Source organism: Astatotilapia calliptera, chromosome 15 (assembly GCF_900246225.1).
Source record: "Astatotilapia calliptera chromosome 15, fAstCal1.2, whole genome shotgun sequence".
NCBI lineage: Eukaryota > Metazoa > Chordata > Actinopteri > Cichliformes > Cichlidae > Astatotilapia > Astatotilapia calliptera.
The window spans coordinates 6,750,749-6,770,419 of NC_039316.1; the positions used below are offsets into that span (position 1 = coordinate 6,750,749).

At 40.6% G+C, this 19,671-nt stretch overlaps 1 protein-coding gene across 4 annotated transcripts in view; it reads left to right on the forward strand.

Annotated features, from left to right (window-relative positions):
- Positions 1 to 18,131, forward strand: part of sgk1 (serum/glucocorticoid regulated kinase 1) — a 35,717-nt gene extending 17,586 nt beyond the window's left edge. The window contains exons 4-14 of one of the 4 annotated variants that reach the window (XM_026194208.1): positions 1,225 to 1,440; positions 5,018 to 5,081; positions 13,872 to 13,947; positions 14,164 to 14,239; positions 14,347 to 14,535; positions 14,652 to 14,783; positions 15,557 to 15,793; positions 15,914 to 16,009; positions 16,138 to 16,293; positions 16,376 to 16,465; positions 16,666 to 18,131. In XM_026194208.1, the coding sequence (XP_026049993.1) occupies positions 1,225 to 1,440; positions 5,018 to 5,081; positions 13,872 to 13,947; positions 14,164 to 14,239; positions 14,347 to 14,535; positions 14,652 to 14,783; positions 15,557 to 15,793; positions 15,914 to 16,009; positions 16,138 to 16,293; positions 16,376 to 16,465; positions 16,666 to 16,833 (1,500 nt within the window). In that variant the 3' untranslated portion in view covers positions 16,834 to 18,131. Of the gene's footprint in view, positions 1 to 1,224; positions 1,441 to 5,017; positions 5,082 to 8,623; positions 9,013 to 9,080; positions 11,864 to 12,213; positions 13,748 to 13,871; positions 13,948 to 14,163; positions 14,240 to 14,346; positions 14,536 to 14,651; positions 14,784 to 15,556; positions 15,794 to 15,913; positions 16,010 to 16,137; positions 16,294 to 16,375; positions 16,466 to 16,665 lie in introns of those variants that run through there. The other 3 variants (XM_026194210.1, XM_026194211.1, XM_026194209.1) reach the window with 3 other exon arrangements.
- Positions 18,132 to 19,671: the final 1,540 nt, after the last annotated feature.

Below are 19,671 nucleotides of genomic sequence, written 5' to 3' on the forward strand. Positions count from 1 at the left end.
ATTTTTCTACAAATATAAAAAACATAATTTTTCCTCTTTCTGACGTTCTGATACATAGATTTTATTAACTTTTGTTACCGAAAAAAGTTGTTTTCACATATTTCACACCTTTTTTAAAAAATTCGTTTTGCTAAGCTAGACTGTTTGGCTGCTGGCGTTAGCTGAATTAACAAACAGATAAGGAAATCGTATCCATCCACTCTTATGTAAACCTCAGCCAGAAGCAAACACACATTTTTATAAAATGCTTAATTGTTCCTTTAAGACAGTGACTATGACTAAATGTCATTGGAACAGTATGTGACCAGAGAAAACAGCTCATTATGAACTCTCCTTCTAACATTGGGTAACAGCTAAAATCAAGACCTGAACTATCCACATACAGGAAACTTTTTTACACCGAGTTGCAAAATTCACCTCAAATATGCTCACATGCAACGTCACTCACACACTGTATTTCTTCATGCACTCCTATGCAACTGTAATGTTGGGTGAGCAGAGCAGTGACCGCCGATAGAGGCCTTGATAAGATTCATTTGAAATGGCTCCAGTCACTGAACATGTCTACTCTGCATGCCAAGGGCAACATTTCCCTTACATAAGAGCTTTTCTAGGTCACTGGCACATATATCAGTGTGATTTGGCTTCCTCAAGAAATATTTGCACCTTGACTTTAGTTTACACTGTCACATGTGTGATATATTTCTCTCCCAGACCTCCTCTCACTTTTATATGTGTGTGTGACAGAGCTCTTAAATTATTTCTGTTTCTGATATGTGTTCTGGCAGTGTTGCTGGCCACTCACTAAGTAGTGATTGAGAAGAGGATGTTTGTGGAGAAATTGTCCTCTGGAGCATGTGTCACTGTGCAGCTGTCACAAGAGAGAAGATTACTGCTAAGACTGAGCCTGACTCACTCAGTTTATCCAGTGCAAAGCAAATCCGAGTCTCAGTTATTTGATTCATGAATGGATCAAACCCAGTACAGTTTAATCCATCAAATTTAAAAATGTCACTCACAATTTTTTTAAACACATAATTTGAGGCATAATTTAACTAGTAAATTGGTTAAACTGCCTTGACCGGTAAATGTGTCATACTGTAAAACTATCCAGGTTTTTTACTGCTATAACCAGCGTATCAATAAAGTTCTATTAGTCTTGGATATTATTCTGTTTGAAACTTTATTGGCTAATGAAAGAACACGACTTCTCTAAATTTTCAGGTTAGGAAGTGGAAAATGCTGGCTCGCCATCATGGTGACGGTACAGGCAAGCAGAAGGAAGCAGAGCCCGACCTCCACCTGTGTGGCTGCTCATCCTGGGGGATTCACGCCTCACCCCTCTTGGCCAGCCCCGTCATGCTGGAGTGTTCTATTTGCAGCGGGCCCTACATCAGCTACGCCCTAGAGGACACCTGGCAGCCACGCCAGCGTACACAGGCAAGTTTATTCTACAGCTACTCAGATTATTGCATCAAATGCTAACTTGTTGAGATAAACAGTGGATCCAAGAGTGATGGGAATTCCAGGTGTATTAAGCAGGAAAATTAAGGAAATCTCCAAAGAAATCATTACCAAAACCGTTGTTATATAATATCTATAATACCTGTATGTGGAAATAAAACATTTCAAATCTATATGTTATATGTGAAAAGACTGATTAAATAAATGCACCACCAGGCAGTAGGAGTAGTTACTGCTACAGTGCTCCCATAAAGTAGGCAATGGAAGTCTTTGTGGTATTTTGCAGGATTTCTAAAGGTCTCTGTCAAATCCTCCCCAAACATTAATTTCAGCTCATTTTCTTTTTTCTGTGGTGCAGTGTGTTTTCCGTGAATGTTGACATGATTTTAGAAGATAATTCTCTACATGAAGATCTGTTTTCCACGGCACCTACAGTTTTATTATGGATCATTTGACTCCTACTCTCTGTAGTGCAAAATGCTGATGGGCACACTAGTTGCATTGCTGAGCCTCCCTTTTGTATTCAGAGTAGAGTTCACCTTTGTAGCAGCGTTAAGGACCTTTACCAGATAAGTGCTTACCAGTTTTTATTACCTCTTCGCCATTCTTCGTCTTTATGTAATGAAAGTGTCATTCACCTGCTTCAAAATGTTGCTACTGAGGTAAATGTATAACAAGTTAACATGGTTTAATATTTGCCTCTCTCCCCTTGGATAATAGGGCATGCCACATTCCTACTGCCCAAAATTATTCAGGGAACTCAAGTTCTTATCTGCCAGCTTAATAAATAATTAACAGTTTACTGGTTTTACCTAGCTATGGTAGCGGTAAGCTGTTAAGTTTAAGAAAGGATGACAAGATTTTTTTTCTGTTGGTATAAATGAAGTTCTGTGAGTAACTCTATTTTTTATATCTTTCTTTTGCTAAAACGAACCCAGATCAGAGTTCCTCAGTCCTTTGTTGGTAAAAGTCGAAATGCTTCTTTTCTTTTTTTGCTGTTAAATGTGCCTCATCCGATGATTCACTGTCAAGTTACACAGACCGCTACCTCCCCTTGATCCCAACACAGAAAAAAATAAAATTAAATAAATTCTTCAACCTTGTTCTCTCTGCTTCAACAAGCCACACTGGTCTTCTTTTGGAAAATATGATGAAATATTAATGAACAGAAACCCCAGATTCACCATCGCTATGGATACATCTCCATCAGACCTTCGCTGAATCAATAAACAACCTGAAGAAAAGGAAAGTTAGTCAGGAGGGGGTTAACGGGGAAGGCAGAAAGACAGATGCAAGTGTAAATCCAAGGAGAAATGAGAAAGGAGCATGAATGGTGAAGCGATTGTAGACTGTAGAGAAAGATGTTGACAGTATGAGGGGATATGAACAGTGAGTCATATATTTGTTTACAGTATTCGTGTCTGAGAGGAACGATGGAAAGATGCAGCAACTGTCAGCTATATAAAGACTTAGAGGTTAAATGACTGATGTGACAGGCAAACTGCTCAAAGCTTTGCCTCTGAATGAGTGAACAAACTGATGGGATTGGAATAACTTTTGTGCAGACACACAGGCACACGCACACACATCCTTATCCCTCGGCTTGTTTCGATCTTGAAAAAACACTCATGGGAGACTACTAAGTTTTCCGTGCTGCAATGTGGAACAACAAAGTAGGCTAAGATTGTGTTTACCAGGAGCCACTTTGAAAAGTTGATGACAGACGGCAACATCATTGAAAACTAATATCTGACAAGGCAGTGCACTTTGATGGGAATGCCCTGAGATGCAAATGCTGCCGGTCCTGTGACAGCTGCCGGTTATGTTGTATGTGGAAAAAGAAAAAGTGGGACAAGCTTAAGAAGCTACTATTGGGACTTGTGTGTTTACACTCGTATGTGTGAGTCATTTCTGCCTGTCACATGCAGAGAAATGTTTTGACAAAGTAAAAGACATCCAACTTCAGATGCGGATATGTTGACTCCATTACATTTATTTATGCTTCCCAGATAAAGGTTTTGCATTAAAAATACATTTTTCCTTTTATAGTTATCAATCTAGTCTTTCTAGTCTGTTGCCTGGTCTAGTCAGGGCCCATTTTTCATGTTTGGAATATAGATGAGTTTTAAGCAAATTTATTAAAGAGTCATTTCCACATTCAAGTTGTTAGCTATTTTTGTTTTAAGCAACAGATTCACAGAAATCCAAATAAATAATAGAGAAAATTCTATGAAAGCTTACTTATAAAGAGCCATGCACACAGGAAGAGACTAGAAGTGGTGTGATGACCAAAGACCATCAAAACTCAATGAAACTGAAAGACCTGGGTAATTGAACAGGTTAAATAATCATTTAGAAGAAGAAATGGTCAGATATTGAGGTAAATACAACTCAGCTTTGAGTCAAAAATTAAAGTGGCTTTCAATGGAAGCAAAGGATACATGTGATTGATAAATTATAGGTTGGAAAGCATATTAGACATTTATTAACTAAGCCCCGTAGCTATATAATGCATAATCCATTATATAAACCCTGCATTTTGCTTCACACCTAGTCGTAGGTCAGTTAGTGGATACTTTACTCCCATTGGTACCCTTTGAGAGTATGAGAACTGTGTACCCATCCACAGTGATTACTTTTGCCTAGTCATCCCAGCCCCTTCCTGTGTGCATTGCTCTTTTAGAAGCAAATGTAAGCTCCAGTTTGTAAGTTGACTAGCTCATCTTACCTCAACAATAAAATGCTATTTAGACACCAAAGTATCATTAACAATTAAATTCTATGTATCAATATGTAGCATAGTATATCAGCTTCAGAGGCACTTTTTTCTCCCTGCAGTCTTCCTGCAGCAACTCTTGTATCCTGTAAATGTCTTTGGCCCAACTGAACGAGATGAGTTTCATTTTGGCATTCTGTCTGACTGAAGAACAATGATGCTGTTATACTGTCGTTTAAAGCAAGCGATCCAACCACTTTTTAGAACAGGAAACCAAGAGAATCAGTGAAGTCTCACACTGGGAATCCAGCCTTAATAAGACATGTCGAGGGGAGCTAGCTGGAATGAAGGCCTAAATCAGTGTGGGAGAAAACCAGCGTGCTTTAAAATGCCAGCAGTCAAAAAGGTCACACCTCATATAGTCATCATTTATATAGTTAAGAATATCAACTTAGACTGATGATTTCAAAACAGCTTAGCTTTATTTTATTGCATTTTCCCCCCTTTATATTTTATTCTAGCAAATCAAGCAAAAAAGCATCGACTAAAGGGAAGGAATGGATTTTGACCTTTTAATCAACTAGCAATGAATCGAATTTGTCTTGATATGGATTATTTCACTGTAGATAGATGTTATTTTGTTGTACTTGGGTGTTATTCTACTGTACATAGATATTATTTTACAGTATATAGCTGTTTCTTTAGTGTATTTAGATGTATGCCATAAAATGGATTTTAAAACACCAACTAAAATAACAAGAACAATCTTACTTTTATATTTGTTTCTCTTGAGTATTTGACTTGCTTTTTCTAAGTGGTGCCATATTTTCCCCCCAGGCTATGGACCTGTACTACCACAATGAGTCAGACCCAGACAGCTACTGTTGCCCTGGTGACAGCAGTAAGTAACCAGCAACTAAGCCTGTTGTTTTGTATTCTTCCATTTCCTGCCTCCTCCTTCTTTCCCTCTGCTTTCCTACTGTGACTCCACATCACAAACTCGTATTCCTCTGTTGTTTCTTTCCACCATCCCACTCCAGCAGTCCCAGCTCATTTCTCTTTATTGTCGCCAGTGACGTTTATTTTTTTCTGTAAGTCCAAAGTAATCTTCATTTTGCTCTACTTGTTTGTTGTTGCGTCTTAGTCCAAACCTAATGAGGTTGTGACTTCACCTTACCTCACCACTTTGCCCTCTGATCCACCCTCTAAACTCCTGGGATAATAACTGTTGTTCAGAAACCAAGATTACTTATTTGTTTTGTGGAAACTTGCAAAGCAGTAGTTACAGAGGCAATCCTCAGGACCGATCATTATGCACACAATGCAGTGACCTTTTCTGTTTACAACCTCTCGGGCGCTTGTTGCTTACATGTGTACAGTTGGGTGAAAGTCTACCTTGGTTTATGGCCAAAATGACAGTAAGTGACTGTACTTTAATTTTCCATCATGCTTCACAGTTGTGCCACAAATCAAGCTCCAGTACAAAGTGCATAGGCTGTATGCGTGACATGTTTTGGCACACACTGCCTATCTTCTTTCAGTGGCTGTCAATTAACACAATAGCCAAAGCATAGGCTCCACCGAGTATGTCCGTGTGTGTCTCTGTGTGTGCGTTCCCACGAACCACTTTCCTCCCTCTTTGCAAATTCAGTTTATTAATTCTAAGTAATAAATATCAGATGAAAGGCAACATTTAGCATTTCCTGCTTTGCACTGGAATTGTACAGAATCTTTAGGAGCTATCTGTTTCCAATTAAATTATTTGCTTGTACTATCATTAACTGTGTAGAAAGTGAAATTTTAAGTAATACGTAAATGTCACTTAGTGCTATAAAGAACCACAAGAAGAACCATATTGCATTTAAATACCAGTGTTATATGACTGTTACTATATTGTTGTTTATTATTACTGCAGAAATAAGCTTTTAATGGCTAAGGTTGAGCTCATTTTAACAATTCTATACGTACTTTTTTGTATGTCTCGTCTAACATTCACAAAAACACACTGATGAATGCATCAGGGTCAGCTCAAGGCTCTGTTTCTTTGGGCTGTATCCTTGCTTGACTTTGACTTGTTGGAGCAGCTAAGATTTGAACCAGTGACCTTCCAGTGATTAGACGACAATCAAAGTGCGTCATTTGCAAAAAGCTTATCATATAAACTTTATCTATACAGAAATGTTCTCATTCATAAGCATTTGTAGTGCCCAAAATATTTAGAACAAATATTTTTGTTCTAAGAATTAAAGGTGCAGTACAATGGCGTGTACTACTCCCTACACAAATCTGACTTTTGTCATCTGAGGACCTGTTAGAGGTCTGTTTCTTCTTGTCCAATTGCTCATTGATGCAGCTTATCTTTCTGCTGTGGTTTGAGGCAGTTGGGCTGCTCTGTGAAGGGAGTAGTACACACTCTCGTATTGAGATTTTAGGTTGCTTTGCATTGGAGTAACCAACAACTTTGGAGTTTTAGAAAAATGACTAGCCATTTTGAAAGTGTTCTCAAATGTGTGGAGGCTGATGAACCAGACACTTAACTAGAGTTATGCTCACATAGTTTAAAAAAGGGTTTTCAAATGATCAGTTAACAATTAATATGATAAATTTGCAATCGATAACAGCGGTGTGATAGTTGCTTATCAAGGCCTGTACAAAACCTCGTAAAATTCAGTGCTTTTATAGCTAAAAAAATATATTTTCCTTTACAAGAGAAAGGTATTTCATAGTCGGCAAAACATTTTAAATCTGAAGTTTAAGTGCCTGTTTGAGCTTAAGCACAGTCCTGAAGTAAACTTGCATTCTGTACTACTGCAGCAACTGTGCTGCAGATCTGCAGGTAAGAAATGTGACAAGAACCGTATTCTGGTTTTTTGTTGTTTTTTTTTGGCTGGCAGTAGTGTGCCTGTTAATAATGGGAGTTTTCAGCGGATGGATAGAAATCCAAGCAATTAGCGGAGATGGTGACAAGCTGTTCCTGTGGCCTCCGCTGTCATGCTGCTACATCCTGTCGATCCACATTGAGCAATTAGTGGCTTTTGGAGTACTTAGAAGTTGAGGACCGTCACATATGAGTCGTTTACAGTGATGCACCGATGTATGTGACACATGAAGCGGTGCAGAGAGACAAAGACTGAGGGATTGATCCAGTAATAATAATAATTATAGGGAGCAGGGATCTGACTGGCTAATTTTTACGGAGGAAACCATGCCTGTGTTATTTTTTTACTCCTCTCAATAAGGGCAGTCTTATGTAACCAACACTACTTGCAAAAGAAACCCTTACTGGAAACACAAATATGCTAGTGCTATAAATCAGCATGTACACATTGACTTATGGTGCTTTTCCCTGTGGCAGCAGGTTTATATAACATGTTAATTGCTAAGCCTGGATTTGAGTGTGTGCATGCGGGGGTGCGTGTTCTCAAATTTTCCTTTTGTTCTGATGTACAATATTATCAAAAGGTCTGTTTTAAAGCTATTATTTACTCTTTTTTTCCCTGCGTGTATGACGCATCATTTACCTGTGTCAACCTGCCTTTCAGCGCTTAACACACAAACATGCTGCTCACGCCTACACACAGCACGCACATATTTGCAAATACAACACAAATATATGCATATAATTCGTAATATAATATACAATTCCATAATAACACTGCAAATCCAAAGTGATATCACAGGACTGAGAAGAAAGTCTGAACACATTAATTTGTATTACACCTTAAAAATTAATAATAAGACCTTTAATAGAAATATATATAGGTCGAGATTAGCTTGCTCCACTTTTCTCAGCTAAGCTACTAATCACAGATAAAAATAAAAATGTAACAGTGATGTAACAGTTTTCTAGTAAAACGCTATGCCATCTCTGACACTATCATGAGTGTCTTCCTGGAGTTACATAAACATTTCAAGGAAATGGGAATTTTTGGTGATTGAGTGACTTGCCATTTTACTTCAAGGAAGTGATTAGGAAACTTCAGGGCCAAACATATACGCCTCAAATGCCACAGGTGACCCAGTGGACATGTCCATCAAAGCAAAGATCAAACCGGGAAGCAAAGGATGCGGTATCGATATTGATAGTCAAGCGGGCCATCTGACAGTCCTCCATGTCCAAAATAAAAGCCTAGCTGTCCTCTGTGAACAGCCGAGGACTTTATATAACAGTGTCATTTGGTTCCTCATCGCCAAGGCTCATTCACATTCATCACCAGATCAGCTTTACTCACAAGCACCCTCACCATCCTCGACACACAAAGAGTGGACATTAGGACATGGACGGATGAGAGGCTGAAAGAGATGAGCGTATTTAATAAACGGATGCCAGATGCCGGAAACAGGATGAAAATGGGCATATGCCGGTCTTTGTGTATGTGTGGCTATGCTAAAGGTGGGTGGGATGAGGCAGCAGGATTGTGTTTCCATGTATACTACAACTCTAATATCCTGCACCAAGTCAACCCCATCCTGTCCTTTCATGGCTCACAGGGTCTCTGTGTGAGTCAGTTATTTCTTTGGCATTGATGGCAGTGCCACTCACGGGTTACATAACATACTAGTGTCTCACACACATAGGCAGCAAACACACAGCGTGAGTATTGTGGGAGCCTCCTCTTGTTCAGGCCTGAGCTTGGAGCAGCCTGCGAATCCTGAGGCGAAAGCAGGCCAGATAGGAAAAACACTGAGAGAACCTTTGTTACAGCCGCTCCCTCGCTCCAATTTCTTCCTCTCTTCTGATCTTCGCTCAACACTTTGCTCTCATTTCATTTGACTCTTGGCTATGACCAAACAAGTGCAGAGTGAAGATCAATGCTTACACCCTGACGAAGGTAAGGCAGCGTCTTCTTCTTCGTCTTCATCGTCATCTTTTTAAATCTTCTCCCTCAGTGCAGAAATGGCTATATTTTCAGCCATTCCTCTGAGGACAAAATGCAAGTCATTCTGCTAAAGACTAATTTTTCAAGTTCAGCACTACAGTAGCTCTCTCTTGGTATGTCATTTTCCTGTCATCTTGCTATTTTTTGAAGGAAGAAATATTAGATGCTTCAACTTGTGTGGCATTTCTGAATTTTCTGAATGTTGATAAAAGATGTCAGTTTTAATCCCACGCGGAGTGTTGCTGAAGTGTCACGCAGAATCGTAGATTAAATGCCCATTGAAGGATGTCACTACCACACAGCACCTTGCACTGCCTCAGTAATAAATATCTTTCACTCAGTTCTTGGTGGTGCAGTGAGGACGGGCATGTGGAGCAAATTTAGGATGTGCTTCCAAGTACTCTTGTGCCCTTTCTCCCTTTTTTAGAAAGTGTGCTCTGTGGGTCTCTCTTCAGGCTTGTGGGTGCTTGCATGTCCTTTCAGACTCCCTGCAGGTTTGTTTTGCCCTCCAGCTCAGCGTTATGTGTATGTGTGAGTATGTGAATCAGGTGGCTGTGGTGGGCAGATTAATAATAGATTTTGCCCTGACTTAAGGGAGAAGAAGAGACAGCAGTAAAAAGTTGAGGCTGTATTTAAAAAACTGCAGAGTCACCCATGGAAACAACCTGACTCTGCACAATTCTCATCTTTGAGTGTGAGACTAGAAAGTTCGATTCAGAACACCAAGACTGGCAGGGTAGTTTTATAAGTGCCCGTGAGCAAAACTACAGTGTGCAGATTCCTAATAGCCAACATATCAATCAGACTCTGGGGGAAATAATTATTTGATCCCCTGCTGAATTTGAGTTTGCTCACATACAAAGACGTGAACAGTCTTTAATTTTTATGGAAGTTTCATTTTAATGGAGAGAGAAAGAACGTCAACTAAAAATCCAGATATAAAAAACACATTACATAAAAGTTATAAACTGCTTTGCAAGCTACACGGGAGGAGCTTGTTAATGATCTGAAGGCAGATGGGACAACAGTCACCAAGGACACGAGTGGTAACACGCTACGATGTAATAGAAGCATATGTACAGACCCTTAAGTTTGCCACTGAACGTCTAAATGATTCAGAGAGGCAAGGAAGAAAGTGTGGTCAGATGAAACCAAAATGGAGCTCTTTGGCTTCAACTCGACCTGCTATGTCAGAAATGCTGAGCATGTCCCAAAGAACATCTCCACAGAACATCTCCACAGTCAAGCATGGAGGTGGAGACATTATGCTTTGGGCTGTTTTTCTGCTAAGGGTACAGGACGACTTCTTGGCACTGAGGGTCCATGCACCATCAAATCTTGGCAGAGAACCTCCTTCCCTTAGAGAGAACACTGAAGGTGGATTTTCCAACATGACAATTGAAACTGAAAGGTTTTATAGAGTTTCTGTAAAGAGGAGTGGTCCAAAATCCCCCCTAGTAACGTGTGCAAACCTGGTGTGCAACCACAAGAAACATCTTACAGCTGCGCTTGCCAACAAGTGTTTCTCCAACAAGTACAGAGTTGTCATGTCATAACATGCAAAGGAATTTATAACTTTTATGTAATCTGTTTTTAACCGACTATATAAATGTTGATGCTTGCAGCTGATCAAAAAAGAGAAAACGGCTTCTCAGAATAGACCAAGGCTAAATAATTTCATGAAAAGCAGACATATTCAGGCTCCAAGGTTTAGCTCATTAATCGATAAGAACTCGGCATTGCTCCTGTTGCTCCTGACACAGGTGTGCCAAGGCACTGTTAATAAATACCCACAAAAAATTAAGATAAAAACAACATAAACTGCATTGCACAACTTTTTTTTTGAAAAAGGCGCAGTTTACGTCAGAGTTCGTGCAGAACTGCAATAAATGATCACTGCCTTGTCATTTGTATCCTCACCTCCCCTGCTTCCTTTCACTTATCACTGAGATGCCTTATCTCACTCACTCCCAAAGACTCCCAAAGAAAAAGAAATATGGGAAAATTCATGAAAGACACTACCGTAAGAACATATCAGGTAGATAAAAGTACTCAGGATAATGAGAAAGCATTTCATCAATAGACAGGTTAATTAAAGGCCCAAACACTGGCAACGGCCAACTTGCCAACTCTGTGAATTTCTGCATCTTTTTTAATTCTGAGCGCAGCGTGTGAACCTCGGGTGGCTGGTGGAAAAACACTGGATGTGAAAATGAACTTTTTTTTAAAGGGGGAAATGTTATTCTTCTTCTACACTTAGCCTTTAACTATAACCCAGCTTCGTAATGCTGTCACAGGGAAGTACAATCCCAAGTATACAATACAGATGGATGATGAGGATTATTAGCTCATACTTAATATTAGCCTTACCCTTAAATCCATATCAATGTAGGGTGGAAATAAACATGTGCATTTTTGTGTGGACACTTTTATTCATCCATTCATCCTTTTCCACTTATCATCAGGATCACGGGGTATTTTTAAATTAAAGTTCAAAGTTTAAACGCTTAACTTACAACTCGAGCAAACTCAAGGGGAGCATTTGAAGGCAGCAAAACCCCCGCCCTCGAGAAAAGTCATGCAACCATGCAACGAAACACAAAACTTGGAGAGTGGAAGGAAATAGAGGCGGGACGTATCCGCCCTTTTAAAGAAAGAAGAAAAAAAATGCTGGATGAAGGTCTTCAAGAAAAGGAATGCGGTGTAGTTCGATTACCTCCCTGCCGAGGAGCCAAACCTTTGTTCTAGTAGTGATTGGGATATAGAAGCATCCACATGAAAGACAAAACGACATCTCTGACGTGTAAGTACGCTCAGTATACTTTTGAAAACACCGGCAATCGTTTTACAAAGAAAGAAAGAAAAAAAATCGCTGTTGTATTTGGATCGTACACTTGTAGGAAACTACAAATCCGCAGTGGGGGTTTTTTTATACACTTACGGCGCAGCAGAGCGGCGCAGGTATGCGTATTTTAATAGTTAACTAATGCAAAGCAAGCGCTTCTAACACAGTTTGTGCATGTCTGTGTGTGTCAGTGTGTCCTGCGAAGAAAACACAGGCACACATACTTGGTGTATGTGGGGTGGGGTGGGGGGGGGGGGGGGCTCCCATTCATCCCATAATCCCATGACCTGGATTTATGATGCTCATATCTATTTAATTGTCTTGCTGATAGAGAGTCTCTTTAAAAGCGCAGGTGAGAGCTTGGTAAGTCTCTCTTGCAACTTGTTGAGCTCCGGTGATGCTGCAGGTAGACAAAATGAAAACTTCCGAGCTGAAAGGTTTGTTTTCTGTGGAATCTTATTGCAGTGCAGTTTTTTTCTTTTGATATTAACTACGGAATTGAGATCTTTTAAAAATGCATTTTTCTTGTGTTTCAAAAATTGTGCGGCGCCACTTTGGTACTTAGAGTGCGTTTGTCTCCGTTCTCCTCACGCACAGTGATCGGCGTCTCGATTAAGTGCTTTTGGCCTTCACATGAGATATCATCTTACGCACATTCCACGGAGGGGTGTAGATAGAACTTGAACCAGGTGCCTTACATAACCGTGTATAACTGAGCCCGTCTGCTCTTCAAGTGTGCCAGCGCAGAAAACTAATCATTTTCTGCATTGTTACACACATTTTTTCAACCCTCATATTCTAATACTTTGCTTTTTTCTTACTGGTAAGTTAAAAACACACTGTTTCGTCTTTGTTTTACTTTGGACTGACTGTGTACAGGAGTTTCACTCTGTACTTTTCCACTACCAGTGGCTTTTCTTGGCATCTGGCCTCCCTCGGCTCAGGCTCTCCCTCTTGTCCTTTGTGTGCCGGGACAGCCTGCGTCACTCCCGACGGTTTTAAAAGAGGAACAGCCAAAAATTGAACTTGATAGTCCTCGTGACGAGGCTATCAAATTATTTGTACTGAACCTTACTGTACACTCAGCGCGAATACACACGGTGCAGGAATGACAGAAATAAACAGGGACTTGTGGAACAGTCACGAATGTCTCGATCAGTTCTGTTTTAGTGTGCACTCATTTGTAAGACAAAGTCCATCCTGTATGCCTGAAACACTAAGTGGCACCATATGTTAGGCTGTTTACTGGATACATCTGGATTTCATTTGCCCATAGGGTTTGTGTTTGCAGTTTTTGTGTGTGTAGATTGAAAATGTGTTTATTTCGTGGTCGGTTCAGACTGCCTGACTCTCGCCTTACTCTCGGGGGTGTTAAAGTTGGAATGGTATTGCACAAACTTATGTGCAAATACCATTCCAACTTTACAGTGAGTACAGTAGTAATCACATCTTTTTTTCTGCCTTTTGTCCATGTTTTTGACGCAAGCACGGCTGATGTGCGGCCATGACGCGTTGGGAGCGCAATGACCGCTGATTTGTCGAAAAACGGGATCGATCGCCTTCTCTTGGTTCACTTACCAAAGCTAAATGTTTACCAAGGATCACGCCCACCCGGGAGGTGGAGTAGGGGGTATGGAGTGTTGTGGCGTATGGGGTGGAGAGAGACAGCTCCTCCCTCTTCGTAGCCCTATGTAAAGCGAGTGCCAGGGCTAGATGGAGTTTGGTTTTTGGCAGTCTGGAATCGCGGAGCTGCTTTTTAACTCATCATGACGATCATAACAGAAACGCAAGAGCCTGTGCTGACTTACTCGAAGTCTAGAGGGCTAGTGGCATTAGTCACGGGTATGGATAACAACAAGATTTTAATTTATGATGATGATTAGTGGAATCTCTATGTTGCTTTTTTCCTTTTTAGTCCAGTGTAAATAATCTTTCCATCCGTCTTCTTTTTTCCATTGTTTTGCAGCTTTTATGAAACAAAGGAGGATGGGTCTGAACGACTTCATTCAGAGGCTAGCCACAAACTCCTACGCCTGCAAGCAGTGAGTATCAACTCACATCTGACTCATATTATTGTTCTGCGCTCAGAGTGGAGATTGAAACATTGGGAAACCCAACCAAACATTCTAGTTATACTGCACTGAAGAAATATTTGATGTGTGGAATGATGTTAGTCTTTTCATATTAGTGCAAATCTTTGGTCATTTGTGTGGAGATGAACTAAGTTTGAACTCGGTGTGGTTGTTGTTGTTTTTCAGTTCCGAGGTTCAGTCCATCCTGAACTTGAGTCCTCCTCAGGATCCTGAGCTCATGAACACAAACCCCTCTCCTCCTGTAAGTAAAATGAATTGTGCAATATACGGGCATATCCTCTGTTTTCATGCTTATCATACATGTTATGGCTCCAACTTTTTTTAATCATCTCTGTCCTTCCCTCACAGCCCAGTCCATCCCAACAGATCAACCTCGGCCCATCATCCAATCCTTCGGCCAAGCCCAGCGACTTCCACTTCCTCAAGGTTATCGGCAAGGGTAGCTTCGGAAAGGTTTTGCTTGCACGCCATCGCACGGATGACAACTTCTACGCTGTGAAAGTCTTACAGAAGAAGGCCATTCTCAAGAAGAAGGAGGTATGTGTGCTTGCAGACATGTTTTTGAATTTGAACTCGTACACACAAATTGCAAGCATACCACGCAAGGTGTGTTCATGTCATCCCCCCTAACCACCTCTCTTTGTTTCAATCAGGAAAAACACATTATGTCAGAGAGGAATGTGCTGTTGAAGAATGTCAAGCACCCGTTCTTGGTGGGCCTGCACTATTCTTTCCAAACAGCGGACAAACTGTACTTCATCTTGGACTACATCAATGGCGGAGAAGTGAGTTACTAGCTCAACTGCTGACACGTAGAAAGATGGACAGTCTGATCTATTTAATGCTGGAATTAAGGTCGAATAAATTAGAGGATAACTTTGAGATAGAGGAAGAAACGAAAGGGAACAGAGGCACCAGACGTGACCTGTAAACTGAGGAGGAGTTTAAAGGAATAGTAATGCCTTTCCAGATCAGAAACAAAGATGAGACAGAGCAGAGACAGACAGAGGGGATATCCTGTCATGAGAAGAAGAATAGAAGCTGCTGCTCTCTGTTTTTTTTTTCTTTTAAACTAAAGGAAACACCTCTCAGGAAATCATCGAGGAGGGGGGGGGGGTTGGGACAGCAGAAAAAACTGTGGGCCAAAAATAGCAGCGCCATTCAGACTTGGTGTGCCTCTAATCGAGCTAATTTCCTGTGATTGTTGGACGAGCAAAGACAGTGCTGATTAAATATGGGCCTCATCAGGAAGCAGGATGCATTTACTCTCTTTTTCTCCTTTCTCTCTTTTTCCCTCCATCCTGCCGGTCTCTCACTCCACCTTTGGTCCTCAATTCATCTGTCTTCTCTTGTCAAACTTTTTAAGCTGTCGCCATCCTGCCTCTTAATTTCCTCCCATCCGGTTTCCTTTCTGTCTCTGTCTTTTTTCATCCATTAATTTCCTACCCCTACTTATATATATAATTCTAACAGTGTAATCAAGTTTAGTTATCAGGAACAAAACTGCTCTCTGCACTTGTTTCAAAGACACTTTTTTCTGTTTCCCTCTATGTTCCAGTTGTTCTACCACCTGCAGAGAGAGCGCTGCTTCCTCGAGCCCAGAGCCAGGTTCTATGCAGCAGAGATCGCCAGCGCACTGGGATACCTGCACTCACTAAACATTGTCTACAGAGACCTGAAACCAGAAAACATCCTGCTGGACTCCCAAGGACACATCATTCTCACAGATTTTGGACTCTGCAAAGAGAACATTGAACCCAATGGGACAACATCAACTTTCTGCGGTACTCCAGAGGTAAGGAGAAGCTGTTCAGTGTGGCTCTGCTGTTAAGGTTTTCTCACAGTTGTCTGTAATAGCTGACCGTTTTAACTTACCATTTCTTATCATCTTTTGTTTTTTTTCCTCCCTCTGCAGTATTTGGCTCCTGAGGTGTTGCACAAGCAGCCGTATGACAGGACAGTAGACTGGTGGTGTTTAGGAGCTGTTCTCTATGAGATGCTGTATGGCCTGGTGAGTACTTCTAATCATATTACATTACTTTAAATTGGAATAAAATTAGATATTTACTGTTGTCTTATTTGGAACACTGAAAATATTACAGGCATTTATGCTAATTTCCTCTTTTATTCTGCCACCAGCCTCCGTTCTACAGCCGCAACACAGCAGAGATGTACGACAACATCCTGAACAAGCCACTGCAGCTGAAACCCAACATTTCCAACTCGGCTAGACACCTGCTGGAAGGCCTGCTGCAAAAAGACCGGACAAAGAGACTGGGCTGCTCCGACGACTTCGTAAGTCTCCATCTCATTTGATTGTTTACACACCACACGTGGTGACGAGCATCATTTAATTGTTTTGTCATTTCTTTTCCAGATTGAAATTAAGAACCACATATTCTTCACCCCCATCAACTGGGATGACCTCAATGCAAAGAAGATCACCCCTCCCTTCAACCCCAATGTGGTATGCTCCCCTTTTTTAATACTCTGTTAAGCCCTGAGAAAGTCAGCTTTATGAATTTTCACTGTACCCGCTCTTAGTATTTACACAACGTAACTAAAGAGCATGAAACATCGTCACTTAATAAATTTCCAACTATGGTAAGGTATTTTAAAGGTTGGCTAATTCCTGCTTGTCTCCCTGCTCCTTCCTCTCTCATGCAGACGGGGCCCAATGACCTACGGCACTTTGATCCGGAGTTCACAGACGAGCCGGTACCCAGCTCCATCGGTTGCTCCCCAGACAGTGCACTCGTCACAGCCAGCATTAAAGAGGCGGCCGAGGCCTTTGTGGGCTTCTCTTATGCCCCATCTATGGACTCCTACCTATAGGATTTAAACACAGGCACTTATCATAGACACTAGTTTAGACTTATTGGGCATGAAACGAGGCATGCCCGTGGACTTGCATCGTGACCCCACTCAATGTTTACCATCAGAATGATGGACATCTCCGAAACCTAACCCCGCGACAACTCTGCATCTACAAAGACTTTAAACATGTGTACTTTGCCACATCCTCTGCAACTCTTGAATGCTTGCCACAAGAGGATGCCCAGTTGGAGTTCTGATCCTCAAGCTTTTACTTTCACTACCTGCAGTCCCCTTTCAGCCTTCAGTTGTTCATCTATTTCCTGATAGTGGAGGTCGTTTGCACACAGGCAGCTTAAAAGCTCCCCTTGATCCCGACGCCACGAGATACAAGCACACGTCCAAGTTCCCACCTTTTTCAAAGAGAGGAAGGCCGGACCAGGCCCAGAGAAGATTTCCATTTTCATCTCTGTAGCGAAAGAACCTTCCCTCTTGAGATTTCTGCTACCACCTGTGAGGACCTTACCTTTTGAGCGCGAATGAGTAGCTTGGAGATGACATTCATTTTGGTGCTTTAGTTTCTTTTCATGTACTTTCCGTGTGTTTTGAAAAGGGAGTTATTTAAAAACCGAATGTTACAGAGAGACAGATGGGGTAATTTAATTTTTCTACAAGGTGCCTTTATATTTTTTTCTCTCCATCAGAACTTACATCATTTGAGTTTGACTGTGTCGACACTAACATCAGAGTTTTATCTGCTCTGCACCTGATTTTTTTTTTTGGTTTTGTTGAAGTCACTATCGAGGAAAGATGTAGCACTAAGTTAATCCAATTCTTCTGTCTTTAACATGTGACATGTTAGAACTCGAATGATGTTTCACGTCTTCTTTTGCACATAAAACAACAATGCTGATAGATGGAAAGAGAGCGCACTGCTGCTGCTAGGTGGCGACAAGAGGGATGTGTTGTGCAATGTTTTGGGGAGAGCTGCTCGCCGACCGAGTTCCCCCTCATTCCTCCAGTCTTCCACCTGCCACGCAGTAATGTTAACGGCAGCCCGCGGACGGGCTGACACTTTAACTGAACATTCCATTTTAATATTGCTGTAATGCAGTTTGACGGTATTTAAGTTTGTTTGTATATTTGGAGTTCTGTGTACTAGTTTTAATGTATATTCAACAACAAAAAATGACTAAAGGTATGCTTAAATATGTATACAGTATGTAACAATGTTAAATGTACTGTAAATTGTAAAAATTGTTTAAGATTTACGTGACCATGTTTGGTTTGCAATAAAAGTTTAACTTTATTACACCTTACAAATGTGTTATTATTATTGGTAAATGACTTGTGCACAGAAAAGCTTAGCTGATTCCCCTTTGGCTTGAAATGTCTTTGCCTCTACAGAAAATAAGTACTTCAGAGTTAAAGAAAAGCCCAGCATGAAGAAACATTTACTAGTCCTGGTTGGAACACATTTGAACTACTGAATGTCCCACTTTAGGTTAGAATGAACTTTATCCTCCTCCATGCGTCAGCAGCCTTACACAACAGTGACTATGACATTCAGCTGTGTCTGCCTGGGTGTGTGAAGGGTCAAAGTATTTGCTAATAAAGCCAGTACAGGTTAAACAAAAGTCAGTGCACCCATGAGCAATGCTTTGCTTTGAACTAGAAAACAGGCACATAGGTGAGAGGCATTTTGTTCCAGTGCTAATAAACTAATATTAACAAAATAAACTAACAGGTTGGCATGCTGATGAGCTACTATGTCCTTCTGCTAGAGTTCAAGGTTGTGTCAGTACTCAATAACATCCAGGGGATTGTTGTGAAGGTGAACCCTGACCTCTACTTTCCTTTGAGGGGAAGAAAAGGAGAAAGAATTGGCCACCAGAGACAAGTGTTATAAGGGGGCAGAGGTGGCAAAAGTACAGACTTTCTTTGCTTAAGGAGTACAGATACCTGGGTTAAAAAATACTCCAGTAAACGTTGATGTTTTTTTATTCCATTAAAAGTGAAAAAGTACAGGCTCTGAAATGCACTCAAAGAAAGAAAGTAAAAAGTATCTTCTTGAAGGACAATTATACGAGCTATTTCTGTACAAAGTTAACTGAGCCTTGTGCTACATTAATATGTTAGTAAAATAATATTGCTACATGAAAAACCAAGAATTATTCAAATTTAAATTCTAATTCTAATGAATCTGTTATGTGTTAAAATTCCCTTTACTGAACCCTTTACTTCAGCAGGTTGGAAAACCCTAAGATCGGTTGAAGTAGATCAGCATAGGGAAAAGAATTACAGCTCACAATAACTTCTAATGTGAGCTCCAGCAGATTTTCTTTGTGTACATGGCGTGATCAGCTGACCTGCTGTTCTTTGTGGATTTACACAACTGAATTAAGCAAGATGTCAGCAGTTTCACAAGCTATCATGGCTGATGTCCATCCCCTACCCGGATACTATACTGTTTATACTGCCTTTACACCACACGGTATAAAGTAAGAATTCAGCGAATTCATCTAAGCATCATCAGATTATATACAAATTAATCTCTGCTACACTTGCCGTAACCTAAATCTGACTATCAGCACCTCAGCCACCCACTGTGCACCAGTCCAACACAGTGCTTCACTGTGAGTTCACATCAGTACTGCAAACTAACCTGTTTATCTTGCACATAACTACTAAACAGTATTTTCGTGCACCATTTGAGTAACACAACATTAGTGTAGCTTTGTTTGTTTTGCAGGAACGTTTCACAAAACGAAAATGCATAATTAATCAAAACACATCATATATAAATCCATCATGTTATTAAAATTATGACATCACACGTAAGCCTTAAATTTGCCATTA